This window comes from Channa argus, chromosome 4 (assembly GCF_033026475.1).
Source record: "Channa argus isolate prfri chromosome 4, Channa argus male v1.0, whole genome shotgun sequence".
NCBI classification, from domain to species: Eukaryota; Metazoa; Chordata; class Actinopteri; order Anabantiformes; family Channidae; genus Channa; species Channa argus.
The window spans coordinates 27,468,959-27,490,760 of record NC_090200.1 but is presented as its reverse complement, the minus strand read 5'-3'; the positions used below and the strand labels follow the sequence as shown (position 1 = coordinate 27,490,760).

Below are 21,802 nucleotides of genomic sequence, written 5' to 3'. Positions count from 1 at the left end.
AATAAACTTGCTTGCTAAATAAAAAATGCACTACAGAATCGAATAAGATGAGTTCATATCTATACAACGTGTTAACACTGCTAAAGAAGAGTTACAGAATGCACATTTTACACAGTTCTAATAATAACTCACTTTTTCAAAGCATCTATGAAACTCATCCGGGCATCAGCTTTCACAGGAAGCTGTAAACAAAGGACAAGTTAGCTTTTTTCTCTCTCTTTTCTTTAACCTTTATTTAACCAGATAAAAACCCACTGAGATCGAGATCTTATTTACAAGGGTAATCTGGCCAAGAGGTAAGCAGCATATGTAAATAAAAAAAATTAATACAATTTTATTTCAGTCCGCACACAAGTAACAATGAGCTGATAAATGTCAGACGAACATAAAGCATAATGGCTTCTTGTTCTTTGTGGAAGAGAGCATAAACATAACAGAACCAAGCAAAGAAGACCCTTATAAATCAGCATCATCCTGTGAGTATACCTTCGTATGCTCAAAGAAGGCCACTCAGCTTTGGCATCCAATTCACAGTGGTGTGTTAGGCGTCTACAACCCATAACAAGGCACTGCGATAGACTGTATTCAGAGACTGTTGTTGAGGCACTCATATACAGCAAATCACCATAATCGAGCAAAGATAAAAAGATTGCCAATACAAGATATTTATGCGCTTTGAAAGAGAAGCAGGATTTGTTACAATAGAACCTGAGCTTCACCCTCAATTTACCATGTGTGCTTTAAAAGAAAGCTCCTGATTGAGTAAAATGCCCAAATACTTATACCTAAAAACTAACTATCAGTTTAATTTAGGCAGTTGTTATTAATGGGGTTTTCTCTGGTAACTCACATGAATGTGAAAATACCATAACTTTGGATTTGTCTGTATTTAAAACTAATTTAAGTGTATGCAGATGAGAATGAACAATATTAAAAGCAGACTGTAAAAGGCCTGGGCGAGGGAAGAAGAGCAGCAATAAAGTAAGCTTAAAAATGATACAAGGCATTTGAGAGGTTGTCTCACAGATTATTAACTTGGATTTACACATTTTATGCAAGGCACCAATGAGAAAGGAGCAATATTTATGTTTCTCTGTCAATGACATCTGAGCATCCACAACAAGAATGACACAGTGAGAGCTGAGGAAGGGAACATCATATATACTGCTGGCTGCCATTTGTGTAAATACATGCTCACACAGAGGTGACTGCAAATGAAGTGTGTGACCCCATATGAATGACAAGAGTACTGATGTGCAATTCAAACCTAATGAATTCATACACATTGGTATAAATTACTGTATATTTGGGTTGTGGATAGTAGGTACATGTGCAGGTGTGTCGTTACCTCAAGTCATTTAGTGAAATAGTAAAGTATTAACAGAGGATAATCTACAAACAATGATCTACACATTTAATAATGAGGCAGCCAATCAGATGGTGATCCAAATTTTTACCTCTATAACAGTTTTCGATAATGCTTTTGATGACAGCCCGCAAGTTACAGGGTAAGTACAGCGAACCAACGGTGAACTTATTAGTAACAATGGTGTATCTCCATAGTACATATGGATACATATTTGTTGTTACTTGATAGCATTAAACAAACTTTGGGGAATAACAGGATAACAAGATGAGAGTAAGTAAAATACCTACAGTGTAAAGGTAAAGGGGTACTTGAGTGCAAATACTTACAGTATAACTACTGTGTAACTACAGACAAGAAGCGGCTTCACTTTAAATTACAGTCCTCATTTGTTTTACCTACTGCATAACAACAGGTGAGGTTTAGATATATTCATTTTTGAGAAAATAAATAGAAATTATGCTTTTATTTCCGTTTACTTTTATTGCATGGAAAACCCATTTAGTTGTACTTTAGTATTCTAAACAATTTATTGCTAAATAATTAAATGTCACATGATAGGTGCTTTACTACAAAATACTTACACTCTAAGTATTTTTCTTATTCTTATCTTGGTACCCTGTTATTCCCCAAAGTTTGGTTTATTGCTATCAAGTAACAACAAATATGTATCTATAGGCACTGTGGAGATAAGCTGTTGTATGGCACAAAGTATGCTCTCAGTGTGTGTGTATGTTCATGTGAGAGAGAGAATGTAGCGTAAATGTTCTCACCACTCTTGGCATCAACAGGGCAGGAAGGAATCGTGTCAGAAAATATGGCCTGCGGAAAATACTGAGGAAGGACAGAGGTGTCAGTCACCTGCACATGGCTGCATTTACATAGGAAATCTGGTTAGTGGAAATCTGCATATATATGTCGCAGATGAGTAATCTGATTTCTCATTTTTCTATGACTTACTTTAGAAGTATGGCTCACATGCTTTAACTTTATAGTGACAGACAACGCTGCTTGCTGGTGCTTTATTTCCAGGAATTTTGCTGTGTGTGTGTGTGTGTGTGTGTCAGAGCAGATAAAGTATGCATGAGATAAGCACAAATTGTGTAAAAAATAAATTCAAATAACACAATTGAAAAGCAACGTAAAGAAAAAGTCCCAAAGCTCTTTGTGTTAGTTTCAGTTTTAGTCCGACTTTGTGTAGACAATTTAAAAACAAGGTGACTTTGCTCAATATAATGATCTCTCCGTTAATTCAGCACAATTGTTCTTGTAAACGTCAGATTAGAAACCTGGTTTCATGTAAACAGTACAGAGACATCAGCATTTTCCAGAAGCAGTCTGACAGGGGAACACAGGTTTCTATAATTTCTTTCCCCTTTTTAAGAAACAAGGTTTTTATCTACATTACAGTCTAGCTTATCTAAGAAAGCAGACTGTAACCTGATTAATTACAGTATGTGCAATTATACTGTCTCTGTGACGTTTGATTTATACAACAATTCGTTACACACTCATGAAGCCTCATAGCGTGATGTACTTTCTACAAATGTTCCTAGTGAGCTGATAATCTAATTGTTCTGTGTACCTGGCCTCCATGACTGTGGCAGAGATTCTTCCTGTGCTCTCAAACAGAGACACTGCTTTCTCCACATCCTGGACAGCCTGACACTGAGGCTGTAAACACAAACATTATACTGATATTAACCCACCATTTATTACTGACCATTTCAGACCATACATTCAATCCATGAGTGTGTTGAATACATATGTGATTCTTAAACAGAGGACATGAATATAGAAAAATTTAAATTACAGATTTCTTTTCATTAAATATCTGCTCAGATTCCATTTTTGTATGTTGTAGGAAACATGATATCCAGGACAGTCAATGTTAGGTTAAGTGAAGCCAGATAACACCAAGATAGCTAGCTGTTTAACTAGTTTCATGATACAGGGCCCAGTAATGAAAAGACACTAACACCTAATCAACAGGTATAATTACACTAACAAACCACAAGGTGTCACTGATACCTGCACTGGTGCTCCATCTGCACCTGAAACATCCTCGTATAAACCCATGTCTTCCACTGACTCCTGCATGTACACCCACACATACGTGCGCGCACACACACACACACACACACACATACACAGAATAGAACAATAACAACAATAAGATAATTATTTTGCTGTGTTTAGTGAGGAAAAATGTCTTCATGTGGGATTTTCTTACCTTGAGGTCAGCTAGCCTGGTCTTGGCCAGAGAGACATACTCCATCAGCAGGCTGCGATGTTTCACAGGTACATATGGAGGGTGGAGGATATGAACCTAGAACAACAGTGAAGTTTAAAAGAAAATCAAACCTGTGTCAAGTCTGAGTCCTCAGAGTAGAGTGTAAATATGCCAAGAATTCTTGCTTTCTAAGATGTTTTTGCTTACAGTTATTAGTATTTACATCCATGTTATGTATATAGTATGTTTGTATGTGTGTGATATTAATGAAAATGGTGTTTAATGTTTCATTTGCCACAATAGCACCTATTTGTAGCTTTCCTGTAATCCACTATGTAGCACAATGAGGTTATCAATAACATCCAGTGAATGAGAGAAAGCTGCTGAAAAACACCTTGAGGTAGTGTGGGGGTTCAAAAGGAACCAGGTCAGAGAGGAACTTGAGCAGAAACACCAGAGACTTCTTACTGGTCGCATGGTAGCCACTGCCCCCACCAAAACACATCTATAGCATGTAACAAACAAAGCTGATATTAGTAAAGTATAATAAACTTCATTATGGAATATAGAATAAATGCCCATACACCTCGATAATATAAATGTCATGGATCACCTTTTGTCAAAAAATCTCACACATTAGCAGTTTAATCACTGATACACTAGCAATTGATGAAAAAACATCAAACCTTATTAAGTGATGCTACATTGGATCAAATTCAAAGGGGTTTTAATAACACTTATCTGTAGAGTTTTATTACAAACCCAAATTTCAGAAAAGCTGCGACACTGTGTAACATGTAAATAAAAAACAAACAAACAATGGTTTGTAAATTATCTGAAACCTATTTTCATGGCAAATAGTACGAAGACAAATGTTGAAACTGAGAAATGTTACTGGTTTTTAATAAAATATTTACTCATTTTGAATTTCATGCCAACAGCAGGTCTCACAAAACTTGAGATGGGACAACAAACCAGTAGAAAACACATGAGAACTAATGACATTAATTTGAAACAGGTTTATCATGCTAAGAGAAAAAAGTTTGTTTACCAAAGTGGAAAAATGGCCTTAGGACTGATGGACTGATGAAAATGTTTTTGCAAATCAAGAATGCTGTGTCATCTATGCTAAACACCTTATCAGTACACGGTTCAAAAGCCACCATCTGGTATGGAGCATGAGTACACTCAGCGTGTAACTTGCAAATCTGTGAATTCTCCATGATATCTACAGGTTTTAGAGCAACATATGCTGCCACATCTTTTTTAGGGAGTCCTGGTGTTAAACGGACCTGACTGCAGACCAGACCTGCCACCCACTGAAAACATTTGAAGTATTATGTAGTGAACAATATCACAAAAGGAAGTTTCAAACTGTTAAGCAGCTGAGACCCTATAGCAATTCAGAACAGAAAAACATTCTGTTTTCAAAATGAATGTCTTTCTCCCCAATTTCCAAATATAAGATAAATAAGAGGTGATGCAATACAGTGGTAAACATGTTCCTTTCTCAACTTTTTTGAGACATGTTGCTGGTATAAAACTCTGCATGAGCCGAACACAATTTATTGTGTGTAACAAGGTTTGATCCATCTCACTCACCTGCAACACCAGCTTTATGGTTGTCCAAAAACTGCTAAAAACACTCACTAACCAGATTATTAGGTATATCTGTAATATCTAATGTGATCCAACACAGCAGCTCTCTCATGAATTCTACTTTTACAAGATTAGAATTTCTAAGTTAAAACTGACAGAAAGTTGATTATTCCATTATATGTTTATTATTGAGTTCATACTGTCTGATTAAGTTATACCTGAGTGCAATATATTGTATATTATGAGGTGTCTTTAATGTTTTTGACACCCTTTTTAAAATGAACGAGGAGGCAAAAACATGTATTAGATTGCACAGGTGTATCTAATGAAGTGGCCAGTGAACCTCTTGGGTTAAAACTGAATTAATACCTTGAACCAATCGCTGTAGTGGGGGAAGACGCCGGGTCCCTCCAAGGCACCCTGTCGAGCCAACAAGAAGGCAGTTATCATGTTCTCTAAGTCATAGCTTTCAAATGCAGAACTGAGCAGTCTGGACAGCAGCTCTAATAGAGACACAGAGAAGAACACACATTACAGCCTTTTCACACTAAAATCAATAAACTACAGATTTCGTTTTTTTTTAGCTGTATCAGTCAAATCATGAATGGAGCCTCAGAGAGTTTAAGATACCTATGTCAATATTTTTTTTCTAATATTAAATAATAGGATTTGTTTATGTTTATGCAATAATATAGCCATCACTAACATCCAGCTTCCCCTTTGTGTTTACCTTTGAGCCTGGGCTGTGCATTAGGGTTGTAAACCAGTAAAGTGGACAGGAAGCACAGGACGTGTTTCCAGTTGACCTCGCGAGTTTCCAGAACCTGCTGCAGGTGATGCAACAGCAGCTCCACACTAAAGATCACAGCCAGCTTTTACAGAAATGCAGATGAGTAACTGTTAGCTCCAAAACTATAATCTCTACACAGACACAGCACTGTAAGACCTAAATCAAATGGGGTACTTTTTAGCACTGTCTACCAAAACAATAAAGTGTGAACTTAAAGGAACCAATATTAGAATACAGGAGTAGACTGACAGTATAACAAATGGGCTGTTTGCTTCACCTAAAGACATATAAAATAAAAGAATACTCTGAACACAGTGTTTGTCTGGACTTAATCATGTACACTTGAATCTGTCTACACAAGGGAGGCTTTTTGCTACTAATATAATATGCAGTTTCACTTCATTACATTGCTGTAAAACTATTGTAGGTGAATAGAGCAAATTTAGTCATAAAGGTTAGAATTGTAGGCCGTTTAACATGGGTTTTGAAAGAAATATCAGAAGAAGCTAACATGCTGTAATGTTCTTCTCCATGCCAACATATACTAACTTAAATAGATGGTTCATCAGTCCTGTCTTCAGTTCTTTCAAGATCTAGGATGTGCTAAAGGATGGAGAACATTTCTACAACACCGACTTTATCTTTATCAAACCTCATTGTATTATTTCTTCTTTTCCCTTTTTTTCCACTTCTTTTCTCTTCCTCACACCAAGACTCATCACAGACTCATTAACTCAGTTTGTAATGAGGTTGATGACAAAAAAATACTTACTTTACGGAAAAGAGAGGTCAACAGCCAGCTAGCTTTTGCAAAGGTCCACTCATTCTGCAGAGTAATGGCATCTGATACTGAGGAAATATGATTTAGTTTATTCACTTCAGGTTATTAGAAATAACTTTTTTTAATTATGAGATTATCATTTACTGCATATGAGGATATTTATTTCAAATCTCAATTTAACTAATTAAGGCTCTAAATCTAAATTTGAGTATCACCAAGCAACACCAAGCTGTTAAAATGGACTGTAACTTGTATGTACCTGTTAGTCGAGGCTTGTAAGTGAGGGTCTGAGTGAGGGTGTGAGTGAAGAAACGTTGAAGGGCTTCTGCTGACGTTGAAACACCACATAATGAAGCGTCAAATATTTGAATCCTGTATAGATATAATAAACAGCAGCATCTATTATCATACACATTGTACTTATATAGTGAATATAACATGTTTAAAACCTTGCACAGTGACGTATCATGCTACTGAGCGTCAGAGTCAGTGGTTTAATTTACATATATGAACAAGTTCTTGGTCTACTTTCTTGTTTAAATGCACAACGCTGCAGGCGGACTCTGGTGGCTGGTGAATCAGTGTGTGAATCATGCAGAGGTCAATTACGGTTACACTAATTGAAAAAACAGTGTGTCATCACCAGGTGCACGGCTTCAGCATTTCAGGACCAAACAAGCCCCAGTAATTTTCACACTTCAGTGTCAGATTTTACTGAGGAGTGTGCAGAACAGAAATAAATCATTCAGTCCGCTGCTGGATTAAAGTGCTCAGAAAGAATGTGGTGAAGCTGCCAGACAGGCTACAAGTCTACATAGAAAATCTTAAGAGGGTACAGGCTGAAGTTTATCATCTGCAGAAACAGATAAAACCTAAATGAGCAGGAGCTCAAAATTGAACAGTGGAGAAACTTCACTCTAATAGGCCATACTATTTATCGAGGCAATAACAAGCAAGTTACAGGGAAATTAAAACAATGGTTAGCTGGTAGTTGTAGACCAAAGCTAGCTTGAGAGTCACAGCAAGGTGTAAGAAATGGATGTGATCTAGATGGCTAAACCTGTCATGTAAACTCTGAACTTGACTGAGTTAACTACTGTTGTTATTCACTTGATCAGATGTTGAATTACATGGAATGGAATATTTCAGGAACAGCTAGCCTAGTATGAATGCTAAAAAAAACCCATCTGGGGCCTTTGTTCTTTGTAACCTCACAATGCTGACAAGACTGCATGGAGTTATTGGTCCCAATAAAAGAACTAATCTACAGAAAATAAAAAATAGACACTAAAGTCCTATGAAGCACAATTAATTAATATCAGCTGTTGGTTTTAGCAAATACATTATATGTTAGGTTAAATCTTACAGTTACTGCTAAGCTGTTTTTATTACCTTTGAAAAGTGTATCTGCCTGTTATCGAGAGCTGTCTTTGTAGTGTTTTTGTCTCTGTCTTCAAACAGACATTTAATCTCAAACACTATACGATTAGGTAAATGTTAATAAGACAAATAATAATCAATGAACCATAGCATAGTTCCTTTTCCAGCAGACGGTAGCGTTGAACACTTGTCCATGGTGTCTAGAAGCCCTGGAGAAGAATGACAGAACAACAAAATGTTAAACGAGAGACAGCAAAGGTGAAAGGTAAAAGTAGCAATACTTTACTAAAATGTTTACTTAATGTAGAACAGGGTAAGTGAACATGTAGACTCACAGAAGAGCATGTCATCAAGGACTGAGCAACACAGCAGGGAGATCTTCTTGTCTGGAGCTGCCGACTCATGGCTCTGCTCAAAGCCTGATCCCACCAAGACTCCAACAATCACTGAAATGCAAGAGAGCTTCTCTTAGCATTATCCTAAACAAAGTTGAAACTACAAGAAGGAGGATGGGACTATGACCACTTTAGCAGGTGTTTCCTACAACTGAGATGATGAAAGGTTAGTAAAGAACTGCAGAGACTACAATGATACAAACGAACATGAGATAAGAAGAATTAATATTCAGAGAGAAAAGGGAAGATATGAGGGAGCGTGTGATAGGAACATTAGCACATGTTACAAAGAGGCTGCTTTTGCACAGATATAAACGGGTGTGATTTGAGGTTTTGGTATGACCTTTGGTGTGCCTCGAACACAAAAAGTTAAATCTATTGTCTCATTATGTTCTGCATTGTTTGTAATGTTAAGTTTTATGTTTTTGCTGCCATACTGCACAACTAATTTCCTTTTTTTTGGGCAAAAACTATTTAAGTAAACTGAACTGTGATGCTAGATTTTGAGGATGAAAAGTACAAAATGATACAGAATCTGGATTTTCCTAAAAGGCAAAATTAACTTAATAAAGAACATTCATACATGATTCTGATTCCGTAAGATAATCAGAGAAAGACCTCCCAAAACTATGGTGTATAAGCAGCAACTGTCCTTACTCAACAACACTTTTTGTTGAACTGTCGTGGTCTCCTCTTGTTCTTCTGAAGGTTTCCAACTGCAGAGAGCCTTCAACTGAGACACCAACCACGACCTAACACCTTCATCACTGAATGGAGAAGAGCAACAAGAGAGCGGTGGGCTAAATACTGGAATAACTTTTATTTCCCACACAGAGGTTAGGCATCTACCATAGATTTAAACTGTCAGTGCATAATATAAACATGGCTCTTATTGTATTAAATCGAGATAGGCAACAAAACTGACACAATGTATGGTCTTTTGTCATGAATTTAGCAAAAAAATGTAGCTACTGAATTGAATGAAAGTATAATAAGATGATATTTAGGGCCAAAAAAGGCCAGAATTTTATAATCACCTATAGAACAAAATTGTAAAATGTATTCACTACCAATAATACAGTACTTAATATATTTATTTAATATATAAACCCTTTTTACCCCTGTAAAATGTAGGTGAGAGTGAGTATCCTGTAAGAGTGCAGATGATACACCACCTCCAGCTTCGGTAGCATCTGTGAAAAAAACACATGTCATACTTCATTTACTACAACCATTATGTTGTGTAACAACACCAAGTTGAGTTTTTTTAATGGGTACCATTAGTCTCAGTATGAAGTGACAATTAATACTAAGGAAACTTTACTGTTGTGACAGTATAAACAGAAAATCTTGATCTTGAAGTGCAGAAGTTAAAAGAATTTACAATTGTCCAAAATCCATCAGAAGTAAAGGACTTGTATAGGCATCATATGTAGCATTTAAACTATACTACATCGTCATTATGTATATGTAAACACACACACACACACATACACACATGGACCTGATTTCTCCTATACTCCATCCAGAGCAATTTGGGGCAAAGGACTCCCTGTGATAGAAGCTCTTTAGTGGACTCCAGCAAGACACACAGTTGCACCTGAGGACAGAAACAGGACAGAGAGAATTGTCATACATTGTGTATCTCCCACTATAACAATCTGCCAACAGACCTCAGTAACAGATGTGACACTGACATTTTATTTAGTGGTTATATTGTGAAGCTGTGTTACCAGGGAAGTTAAACAAAAAAAAAACTCAGTCAGTGTAAATATGATACATCTACAGTGATAAACTGATTCAAGAAATAAACAGCACACTACAGAAACTATGCTAAAGATATAACTGACATTTTTACAAAAATAAATCCATACTTTTAGACAAATGCATGAAAGAACATTTTTACTAGCTGAATGTAAACTGACTATTATGTTGATGAAAAAAATCTTTGTTTTACTCTTTTTAACATCTTAAAATATGGGGATGCAAACTTTTGCACCCAACTGTAACGAGGTAGTATGGTCAAGGCCTCATTTACAAAAGTGACTCGAGTACAGAAGAAGAAATAAAAAGAAAATTATGACACAAAACTATTTATAAATGTCCACTCTAGGGGTTAATGTTGTCATACTAAAATAATGACTTCCATACCAATACCCCACCTAAATATCTTGATACCAATATTGAAATAATTCCAAAGCATACTCTAAATGATTAGAAAAAGCAATGAGATAACAGATGACGGAATGTGGAACTTAACAAAAGACTTTTGTCTTTTTTTATGACTTTTGAGAATTCTTTTTAGAAAGGTAAAAAATACTCTCACAGATCTTCACCAAGTCATTTGTATTGAGTCTACTTTAATTCACTACTGCATGGGGAAGCTGCTATGCTATGCAGCTGGTCAACAGTCACCAGGAGCAACTAAGTTGGGTTTTAGTGTCTTGCCCAAGGACACTTCGACACAAGACTGGACGAGCCGAGGATCGACCCAGCAACTGGTGGACGACTGCTCTACCTCCCGCTCCACAGTCGCCCTGTGTATGCATATAGACATGCTGTTCACATTGGCAGGTTAAGCTAATAAGATAAAGCCAAATTAGACCCTATCCTAATCCCCTTTGATGGTGAAAAAATCTCACATTTCTCTTTGAGTGTCTAATTTTGGGGGGTAAAAGTTCTGTCACACAACTTACTCTCTGGGAAGAAGTGAGCAACTCTCTCTTTTTGTCCTCATTCTCATCTTCAGTTCCAATGATTTCCATCAGTCTCTCAAGCACCATCTTCACTGACAGCACCACCACCGGGACCCCCAGCTGAGTAGCCTGACGCCTCAGGTTACACACTGTCCAAAAAAACAACACAACACATGCTGTAGTATTCAGCACTTGATTCAGGTCTAAGTTACATTTTCATTATCTGGCACGCCTCCTCGGGGGAAAATCAATTTCCACAAGTTTCCTTTATGGTGATCCAAAAGAAAGTAAACCACATCTAAAAACTGTCCAGAACAAGCACAAAAATACTTAACAGCCATATCAATCATGGAATTTAAAAGTCCTTGCCCATGTCAGCAGCATCCGCTTACACAGAAATGGCAAATAGCTGTAAGGGTCTAGATGACATATGACCTGCGAATTTAACTTACTCTAGCAGATTTAATGTACATAGACTTATTTGAAAACTTGTACCAGATACTTACCTAGCAATGACCCTACAAAGTCAGATGGGATCCCTTTAAATCCTTCTTGTTTCTGCTCTCCATTCTGAGTGCAGAAAATGTTGCCTGGATCTGGATTCTAAAATATTACAATAACAATATTGTGTTATTAATAATAATAAGATCAATAACATATTAGAAGTTTCAGTCTACTAACTAGTTCCAGATCTACGGCTTTTCCAATTCTTTAAAATCTACTTAACGCTGCATCACATATATACATATACACACACACACACACACACACAATTCACCCAGAAGAACTTATTACAATAAAGAAAATGTTTTTTGCTGTAAGGTAACCTTTCTTTAAGAGTCATTGCAAACATTTACAGTTTCCCTTTTTAACCCAAATAAAGTCACATTATTAGGTAATTGGAGTTTTGACAGTTCCTACAATGTCAGTTCTCAGATTACTTTAAAGTGTCATTGTTTGTTCATGTTGCTGAGCAGTCTTCTATTCTTCCCAGGTTCCTGTGGTCAGTTCACTCACCCCCACCTCCTTGAGGAGATCGCTGAAGTTCTGATGCTGATCCAACAGCTGGATCGCTGCCTCCTGCAGCCGCTGACCATCTTCCTGCTTCGGCCTCTTAACCACACGACTACCTGGGAACACACCAGGAAAAATACAGATGCACAAGCGTAACTTAATGACATGTTGAATAAAATAGAAATTGCGATGTTTTCCATTAGGGTTCAAACCAAACTACACTTAAGAAATTATCAGTGCCTGTCGCAATGTCAGTCATAATACTAACTTAAAGGGAGTTGACTAAAATACACCTTGGTTCCTCAAATCTTGGAGTGAGGTACTAATTTAAGACTGTATTGTAGCGTTACTACAGTAGTGAGGATGAAGCCCTTTATATAATAAGTCCATTTGGTTCTGCTCTCAACTCACCTAAGAGGCTCGAAAGAGTCCTCTTCTGTGACACCGAGTCACACGATGCACTCAGCGACATTTTACTTTGGTTGTATGCTTCGAAAGAAAATCGACGTGTTAGCTAAGAGACGCCAGACTTTTAATATTAATTCATTAAGAGTATTTTTTAAGACAGCACCATTAATAACCTAAATGACACTTTCAAAGTGCCGAGGAACTGTTTGGGTTCACCTCATCCTCCATGTTTACCCTCGCGCTCTTCTTTTCTTTGGCCCGTGCCAGAGCCAATCAGATTAGACCATACAGCTCGTTCTGCCGTAGGCCAAACATAAAGGATCCCAGGGGTTTTGGACCTTATCAAGAGCTTTTTTATTCTGACTCGTTGTTTAAAAAAGGTCACTTTAGATGATCGGCGTCTTCCTCTGGATAACTGTATTACCTAAAAAACAAAAAAATCAAATCCATGCTTTAATGTATTTGTGGAATAATAATTACATTGTTATAACTTACAATTCTGCCAATAAAGTTATATGTTTGTTTAACAATAATCCATGTGCCCTTTAAAATACAAAAAGACTCAATAAAGACCAGAACCAGTTTTGAAACTTAAACTAAACACTCCTAAAGAGAATAAGAGCATTACATTCACTGCTGTATTAACTTGTGCTGTCTGTATGATTCTACATATTTTATTCACCCGATTTATGCCTTAAATCAAAAGGTCTGTCATATTGTTTGACATTTAAATAGTTTTTTGAAAATGTAATCTCATTATGAGATTGTTACCCAGTATTTGTGCATTGTTTAATCTTGCTGACAAAGAGCTCTGCTGCAACCAGTAGGTTTAAACTCAAAGCAATGGAGCAGTCATGTAGGGGTTTAAAGTGTGACCCACTGAGTAGTTTCTACCTTGCTGAACCCATCACACTTTCTAGATATTTTTAATATGAGCTGAATCAACTGAGAATACAGAAAGTCTACATGTAATAATTTTGCTCCAGTGATACAATATACATTAATCTATCTCAGTGGTGAAGAAATATTTTATATGCTTTACTTTTAAAAGGTTTGTTAATATCATTTTGCCGTTCTAAATGTCAATAAACCATAAAAAGATAAGGTTGATTGGCTTCTTACTTTTTAATCAACAGAAATTATAATGCTAATAAATGTTAATAAATTAAATCAGCTAGAGTCAGCTAAAATCAAAACAACTAATTCTCTCTTTGGACTATTCCATAAATCTCAGGGCCTTTTTGCTTCTTTCAGTACACGGCTTTGGTTTTTCTGACTTGAAACTTTACTGTTTTGCTTCACTCTTCATTTTTATTTCATTTAATTTTACAAGGCTATGTGACTGTAACCTTCTGTCCATATTTGCAGTTTTTAAAAATAGAATTGTCTTGGACTGAGTGAAGTTGTAGTTTGGTATTTTTGAAAAAATAAAAAAAAATTAATAGGATCCAACTGTCCTTAAACAAATATGCTTTTGGCCCACAGTATTTCAGGTGTTGCATAGTGTGTACCACACCTCACCTGAGTGACCATCAGTGCACAGCACCATCTTGTCCTTGGTGTGTCAGAGTTAAGAGTCTTCTTCTCAGTGCACAGAATGCATCTCTCTCCTCAGTCACCCATGTGTTTTGCTGGATTGCCGCAGGCAGCAGGAAAATCATCTCATGGGATTCAGTAAAAGGAACTCATGAAAACTTAATGCAATGTGTCTTCATGAATTTTTAAGACCCCTCTCTCTTCCTGTTGTGCCAGTAACGTGTGGGATAGAAATATCAACAAGAGTTCTGATGTATGGGGCTGAGAGCTAACCTGCCAGTGAGATCGTAACTTTCGGTTACAGTGGCAGATCTTCTCTGAGTCATAAGTGACCCACTGTCACCAGAGGGCTGAGTAGTGAACAAAGTTGTATTGAGGACTGACTGAACCTAAACCTCAGCAGGATTTCCTCTGTTTGTGGCCATTTGTGTGCGTTACATGGTGCTTAATTCACAAATCCAGAACTGAATTTTAGAGTGATTTCCTGGTTTAAGGTTAGAGTAAAGTCCCAAGGGGAAATAAAAACAAGTTTAACACCTGATGTTAACACGATGTCATTGTCACAGCATTTAAACATGTAAAACAGGTCAGTTCACATATTAAAGCTAGAGTATGCAGTTCTTGAGAATTAAACTAGCAATGGCATGAAACTCAATCCACTCAGTCCAGCCCTTCAGTTGTCATCTTTGGACTGCACCTCCCCACACTGAGAGATATACTGCAACAGATTCTTGCTAAAAAAATATAATTTTATAAAAAAAGAAATAAATACAGTAGCTTTAAGCATACAAAATGTGTAAAATGCAAAATTCACACCTACATTTGATGCTTATCAAGACAAATATTAAATGTGTCTATTGAATTATGTATAAAACAGGTGAAATGATGTATTTAATGAGTGAGTTTTTGTGGAACCTCAACATTCACATCTTCATGAAATGTATGACAGATGTTGGTCCATGCTAAGATTTGAGCAGACAGTGCTGAGTGGCAACAATTAACTGGCTCTTATTCAAAGTAAGAGCACTACAAAAAAAAAAAAAAAAAATATGAGGCATCAGTGGATTCATTGAGAACAAAGTGGAAGAACATTTGCCCACTGTAGCCATCACAGGCTTCATGATTCTTAGAATAATACTGTACAACACATTTGTTTTCTGGATAATAAAAAATGTACTGAAAGTATTTATTTAATAACATATCTTTGCCCACATGTTATGTATGAAACAAAGGAGGATAGATTAAGTTACAGTTACACCCATTATTCTAGGTCAGGGTTCTCTATAATAGTCAAACGTTGCCTACAAAAAGGAGACATGTCTTAGAGGAAAGAGGTCGCGGATCAGACAGATCATGTTGCTCTTCTGAAAATCACCATTCCCTGAGGAAAAGTGAACTGGACTTCCCCTCCTCTGTGACGCAGTTACGGGAGTGGAAATACTCTTATACTGAGGCTCTTTACACTAAACAACTCCAATCCAGTCTGGAGGCTTCACAGCTGTGCTACATTCCTGAGAGCTCACTCAGACCTGCTAGTTCAACACAGCAGGTCTTACTTTTCTTACTTTTCTTTTCCACTATAAAACCGCCACAGAAAACGTATTAATGAAAGCAGTCGGCTGCTCTTGCCACAGCAACAGGAAATTACTCTTCACATAAAATGACCTCCCTTCACTTACTGGAGCTGTTTCTGAGGAAAGGGACATTTGTTGTGTTGAGTTCATTGCAAGCTATGAGCACATATTCTGACTTTTGAACATTGTCAATAGTTCAACTTTTGTTAAAAAACAAAACTGTTCCTTACCATGTATTTCCCTTTGCTGTTTAATAAGAGGAAGGTGATAAAAAGTGGACTTTGTCCTCTGGTACAATAAACTGCTAGGTTGAAAGTATGTTGCACAAATACATGTCTGTACTTGGCTTTGGCATGCTTTGTTTTTCAAGGAAATTTCACTGATCTTTCTTTAAATCTGTTCAGTTTGATTGCGCATTTAATTTCTTCTACCATTACTTTTTTTTTTTACCTTTTCCTGTAAAGCACTGTTTAGACAATTTTGATACCAGAAGGATAAAATATACTTGAAAAACTTTACAGCAGTATAATGGTCCAGAGACAATATTTCCAGGACTCTGAATAATCCACACAAAATTGAAAACACTTTGTAAAAAATAAATAAATAAAAAATGTCCCTTGTAGAATAGTGTTTCCTGTGGATGAAGAACTGGGACACACTCACTGGAAAGAAATTTGTCAGGTGTCAGATTTGGGCACCCATTTGGCACTACCTAGTACCTAGTACCCTAGGCAGCACAAACTCAGTTCGCCTCTGTTGTATTTAACTGTGGTGAAAAAGGTACAGATCCTTGTCTCGCGTACAAATCCATGCTTAGGCTTAGGATAAGCAGCAGAATGAATGTATTTGGAGGATAGACTCTTGTATGATCATGACAGATGCATAACAGTATTTTAAGGGTTTAGCTGATTCCTCTATCCATGGAGTAGATGCTTATTTATTTTGGCCTTACAATTGTGGAGCATAAGTTGCACACAAATGAAAATTAGCTTAACTTAGAATCACAAATTATCCTGCTGCCTTGAAAATGTGACTTAAATGACCTGAGGGTAAATAGTTACTTTAATTGTTAGACTAGTTTATAGGTTGAAAGAACTTGAGAAAACAGGTGTAATACCAACAATATTATGTTGTGGATCATGTGGATAACTAATTATGGATCAGTCAGTTAATTTTAAAAGTTTCCAGTTTAAACACTCAGCTCTACATTTAATATGAACCTACATTTGCTGGAGCAGAACATTAACACCAACAACTGTTATTATTTTTAATATTATGCAGAGTTAAAAATATCAAATGATTTCAAATTAGGACAACTTATCTTTGGACTAATTTTATGTTAAAACAATGTTTACACATTCAAGAGAAGATCTTAGTTTAATCTGCACAGTTCCTGTATGTTTTAAAGTGTATGAGGGGAGCTGATTGGAGCAATTTTATAGTCTATACTGGAGAATGATTTACTGAATTCTACAATCTTGTCCATTATGTGCTCATTCAAAAGTTTTTAAAATTAATAACACTTCTCATAGTGTAGTCAAAACTACAGTATTAGCCTTGGCAGAAATGTATAGTCCCATAAAATTAAAAATCTCAAGTGAGGTACAAAAATGTAGGAATTGTCGTTAATACGCTGAATAAATATACTTTTTATACCTCATTTTTAGGACCATTTCAAAAGCTCAGCACAAACCTAAATCCAAGTGTTTGTGCTTTTGTTACAATCAAGTTTCAATCAAGTTTCAGTGGAGACATTAGTTTCTCGTGAGCACAGTTTTAACATGCATTAGAAAAAATAACTACAACTTCATGATTTGTCTGGAGGTTCAAAGATCTAAAAATAAAAAAAAAAATCAATTTAACTGGCTTTATTCCAAAAACATCAGAAATTTAAATGCCAAAATGTCCCACATGGGATCAACACATATTGCAAAAGCTTTTTTTTTTTAAATATCAAAAACACTAAACACTTATTTCTACTATGTATGTGCAAAAGTGAAACCCAACAGTTTGATATTCTAGTTAACCTTGTCTACAACACCTGTAAGACAGGTTACTGGCAGAAACACTCTTAACAAGCTGCTTTCACAACATTTTTTTTTTAATTGAATTTATCTCCTCTGTAATATTCAAGTAGATGGATTCACAGATCTAGAAAACACAATCAGTAGCAAATACTTTCAAATCATCCTCATCTTCCTATTTGATTCACAAAAGATTCCACATTATCTCCAACTTCCCCCCCAGAAGGATAAGACACATTGACCTTTTGTAAACATGATAACTTCTTTTTTTTTGTTTGTTTTTTTACTTTTTTGACTACAAAAAGTAAGCTTTTAGAAAAATATCCTCTTTTATAGGCATTTCTCTTCTTAGGAATATTTACTTTAAGTACCTCACAGTATAATCTGATTTTAAAAATACTGTAAAACAAGCACAAAAAAGGTCTCCAAGGGGGTAAAAGGCCTTTGGTTTTTTATGAAAAAGTATGAAACAACATAAGCACAAAAATTCTAATCACTGTCCTGTATACAACAGTGATTTACTGGATTGGGGATTGTTGGGTGTCATTTCTGTGCAATACCAAATTTCCACAGGTTTTAAGAATTCATTCTTCAGAAAGTTCAGAACAACAACAGAAAAAACTACAGCTACAATCAAGCTTCACTCCTGGAGAGGGGAGAATTGCAAAACCTCCGACGGGCAAAATATCCCACAACAATGAGCAGCATCTCTGAGGTGCTGCTGAGGGCCACGATGAAGGGTGCCTGGGACGCAAAGTCGGCCTCTGCCCGGCGGAAGGACAGCTGCATGACGGCAAGGGCCAGCAAGCTGTTTTGGACACCCACCTCAATACTAACGGTCTTCCTCTGTGGAGGGGCCAGGCCTGCCATCTTTGCCATGGCAGCTCCAACCACCAGTCCCAGTAAAGGCACAGTCACACCCACTACAACAATCTGGGGACTGACATTGGCCAGGATGGATGCACCCATTCGGTAGGCCATGAAGATGCCACCTATGATAAGCACAAAACTGAAGGGTCTAATGAGAGTTAGCAGGACTCGTGTGAGGGCAGGCAGCCGCAGCTTGACCAGCATGCCCAGCGAGATGGGAATGGCGATGAACAGGAGGGTCCCGAGGATCTTCACAAATGGGACGTGGAGGGCGGCATGCACACCCAGCAGACGGCCATACAGAGCTGATGACAAAGGCATGGCTGCTGCTGCCACCACCGTGGAGACCAGGGTCATGGAAATAGCCAGGGTGACATCTCCACCGAGAAGCAGGCTGTACAAGTAGCCACCCCCACCCCCTGGGGCAGAGCAGGTGATCACCAGGCCCAGGGAAAGTGCTTTGGGCAGTGAAGTCAGCCTGGACACACAGTAAGCATACAATGGCATCACCAGAAACTGGCCTACAACCCCTAAGAGCAGCGGCACAGGGCTCTTCAGCAGACCCCGGAGCACTTCCACCTCCACTTTGCACCCAAAGGCACACTTGTTGACAAAGATGAGGGGCAGCAGGGCAAAGAGCACAGGGTTCTCAGAGAAGTGGGAGAGGCCACCCAACTGGATCAGCCGGGTGGCTGGGTCATCGTTTTCGGGCGCCACTCTGATGGAGTAATCCGTCCTCTCCTCGATCAGAACCGGCTCTGAGTCCTGGTCTAGGTCCAGGAGCTGGATCTGCAACTGAGCCCTGCCTGGAAATCCGGAGCGAATACTGATAATGTAGCTCTTACTTGGACCTGCATGTCCACTATCAGTCACATTAAGGATAGAAAGGACCTCCGGGTCCAGGGACCGAACTCTTACAGTCTGCTTCCAGCTCTGACGGCCGGTCCTGATGGCCACAGAGTTCCGGTACTGACTGGAGATTACAATCACGCCGTTGGTGTTTTCAGGAAACTCAAATTCCAGCGAAGACCCGTCCCCGATTCTTATGTATCTGCTGTCGTTCCTTAGTTCCGTGTCGTTGCTGCTGTCCAAATGTAGGTTTCCGGTGGCCCACGCCCGGTCCGCTCCTCCGGTTATAATGAAGAGACAAAACAACGTAAAAAGCGACCTCATCTTATTGACGGACAGAGACGCTTCACCCCGCAAGTGGCCTGCCCAGACGGTTACACCGTCGCCCTGTTACTCCACGAAGCTAAACTTGTCATTCTGCTTACCGGTAGAAAGCAGCAGCATCGGCAGGCGGGTCCACATCTCGTTTGTTTCTCATTTTCTCGCTGCTTTTATACCGGAACCTAAACATCACCCCGCCCTGTCCTGTCCTGACTGAGCGCCACAGGAAACACTCACACACACAGCTCCGTCACCATTTGTCTTTTGTCTACTCGAAGCTAAGATGTCCGTGTCCATACGCAAAAACCTCCTGTCCTCCTGATTTTATTGTCTTTCCAGCTAATGTACACCGCGAAGCTCACCGCCGTTCTCTCACTGTGTCGACGTGTCTGTAAAGCTAGCTTGACGAAAAGGCAGACTTCCGATTGGGAGTGCCAAAATAAAATGTCTCATTTCTTTTGTGGTTTAGTCGGTGTTATTTCATATTTACCTTTTTTTTTTGTTGTTCGTTTGGGAGTTTCTCCTTAATATTTAAGGATCTATGAATCATGACTTTCTATTTGTGACATCTAGCTAAGTAAATGCAGCTTGATTTGATTTTAAAAGTGTATTGATAGTCCGGTATTATGTAGCTGGAACTCCAGGGATCCAAAAAGCTCCAGTCTTGTATATTAACAGTTTGTGCGAATTTATCATGAACTGACATAATAAGAGCCTTAGGTTGCAATCTGCTTTAGCAATTCAATTGTATTATTAACAAACTATCAATCATATGCGGCAGTTTGACACACAGATCACACACACCACAGATTACGTGTGAATACGAATTTAATCACACAGTTCGTACTATTTGTTATAGTAAAATAATTTTTTGAGGTTGTGCGCTTTTATTTTGTCCGAAATGTTTTATCAACCTACCATGCAGCAAATTTGGTGCCAGGTGGTAGTGTAGCACAGAACACAACTGTGTTCCCCGATCACAACTGTGATCTTATTTTGTAAGCTAAAATTCTGCTACTTCCTCTCTCTCTCTCTCTCTCTCTCTCTCTCTCAGAAACTAACTACTTTGACAGAATCGTTCATTAATCCAGTCGTCAAAGCGTCACCTCTCCCCTTCCCTCAGCCAATAAACGGGGGCGGTCACATGGGAGCGGGTACACCGCGATTAGTTTCTCCATGGCTGTGTGCGTGTGTGTTGGGGGAAGGATTATCACAGACACACGAGTAGGATGTGTAATTATTTGTATGACCAAGGCAAAATAGCAGAATGGTTGGCAGCTTGTTAAAGTGTGCACATGTAGCTATTTAGTGCTGCTTCCATTCAATTTGCCCAGTTAACCCACACTTCACTGTCAGTTTCTGTCTCTTGACCTTTGATCCCTATACTATCTTGTGACATTAGTCCATTGTGCTGATGGTTGACAACCAAAACAAACTCTCACTCCCTGATCAGGCTCCAGTTACAAAGTTGTTGCCAAGTAGACTATTGCTTATTTGTCACACACACACAGCAGACACAGCCAAGAAACCTGACCGTGCAGCCTGTCACGGGAACATGGAATTAAAGGGGAACTCCATGCTGTCTGCAGTGCCCTGAGAAAATCTCTTTAATAGAAACTAGCTCCTGATAGGAGCAACTTGTATATTTAAAAAGCCATTTTCTCTTCATAACCTTTAGTTTTTTTTGCCAGCACAGGGTCAGTGAGGTCAGTGGGTCGGTATTTTCCAGTGTGAACATCACCCAGGCTTATCCTGGATATTAACTGTCAGCGCTCTATGTATTAGTCAGTCCTGGGACAGCTTGTTTATTTGCTATTGTGTTTTCATGAGTTGTGCATCCTCTTTCTGTCACGATGGCTAAGTCAAGGCTTCCATAAAAAGAAAAAGCGGGGGAGTGCACAGTGCAAACACTTCGTGCATGTCAAGACAACCTGCTGGGGTGATCGCTCTGGCCTCTTGTTTGACA

At 38.2% G+C, this 21,802-nt stretch overlaps 2 protein-coding genes across 10 annotated transcripts in view; both read right to left on the bottom strand.

The window, feature by feature from the left end:
- LOC137125156 (Fanconi anemia group A protein) overlaps positions 1 to 17,487 on the bottom strand; it is a 29,758-nt gene extending 12,271 nt beyond the window's left edge. For 2 of the 9 annotated variants that reach the window (XM_067500170.1, XM_067500175.1), the window contains exons 1-20: positions 14,184 to 17,487; positions 12,666 to 13,086; positions 12,258 to 12,370; positions 11,747 to 11,843; positions 11,241 to 11,389; positions 10,043 to 10,144; positions 9,664 to 9,737; positions 9,202 to 9,311; positions 8,485 to 8,595; positions 8,295 to 8,358; positions 7,029 to 7,141; positions 6,761 to 6,837; positions 5,929 to 6,070; positions 5,568 to 5,701; positions 3,994 to 4,104; positions 3,600 to 3,695; positions 3,398 to 3,460; positions 2,952 to 3,040; positions 2,140 to 2,200; positions 133 to 182 (exon numbers count right to left, since the gene is read on the bottom strand). In XM_067500170.1, the coding sequence (XP_067356271.1) occupies positions 133 to 182; positions 2,140 to 2,200; positions 2,952 to 3,040; positions 3,398 to 3,460; positions 3,600 to 3,695; positions 3,994 to 4,104; positions 5,568 to 5,701; positions 5,929 to 6,070; positions 6,761 to 6,837; positions 7,029 to 7,141; positions 8,295 to 8,358; positions 8,485 to 8,595; positions 9,202 to 9,311; positions 9,664 to 9,737; positions 10,043 to 10,144; positions 11,241 to 11,389; positions 11,747 to 11,843; positions 12,258 to 12,370; positions 12,666 to 12,726 (1,817 nt within the window). In that variant the 5' untranslated portion in view covers positions 12,727 to 13,086; positions 14,184 to 17,487. Of the gene's footprint in view, positions 1 to 132; positions 183 to 2,139; positions 2,201 to 2,951; positions 3,041 to 3,397; positions 3,461 to 3,599; positions 3,696 to 3,993; positions 4,105 to 5,567; positions 5,702 to 5,928; positions 6,071 to 6,760; positions 6,838 to 7,028; positions 7,142 to 8,294; positions 8,359 to 8,484; positions 8,596 to 9,201; positions 9,312 to 9,663; positions 9,738 to 10,042; positions 10,145 to 11,240; positions 11,390 to 11,746; positions 11,844 to 12,257; positions 12,371 to 12,665; positions 14,095 to 14,183 lie in introns of those variants that run through there. The other 7 variants (XM_067500171.1, XM_067500176.1, XM_067500169.1 and 4 more) reach the window with 6 other exon arrangements.
- Positions 17,488 to 17,625: 138 nt separating this feature from the next.
- slc10a3 (solute carrier family 10 member 3) lies at positions 17,626 to 20,239 on the bottom strand. Its single transcript, XM_067500180.1, has one exon. It carries the CDS (start codon positions 19,837 to 19,839, stop codon positions 18,430 to 18,432), a length of 1,410 nt encoding a protein of 469 aa, XP_067356281.1. The 5' UTR covers positions 19,840 to 20,239; the 3' UTR covers positions 17,626 to 18,429.
- Positions 20,240 to 21,802: the final 1,563 nt, after the last annotated feature.

Bases quoted from the DNA above. Each gene is read 5' to 3' on its own strand.
- slc10a3 (XM_067500180.1), bottom strand. From the start codon at position 19,839: ATGAGGTCGCTTTTTACGTTGTTTTGTCTCTTCATTATAACCGGAGGA.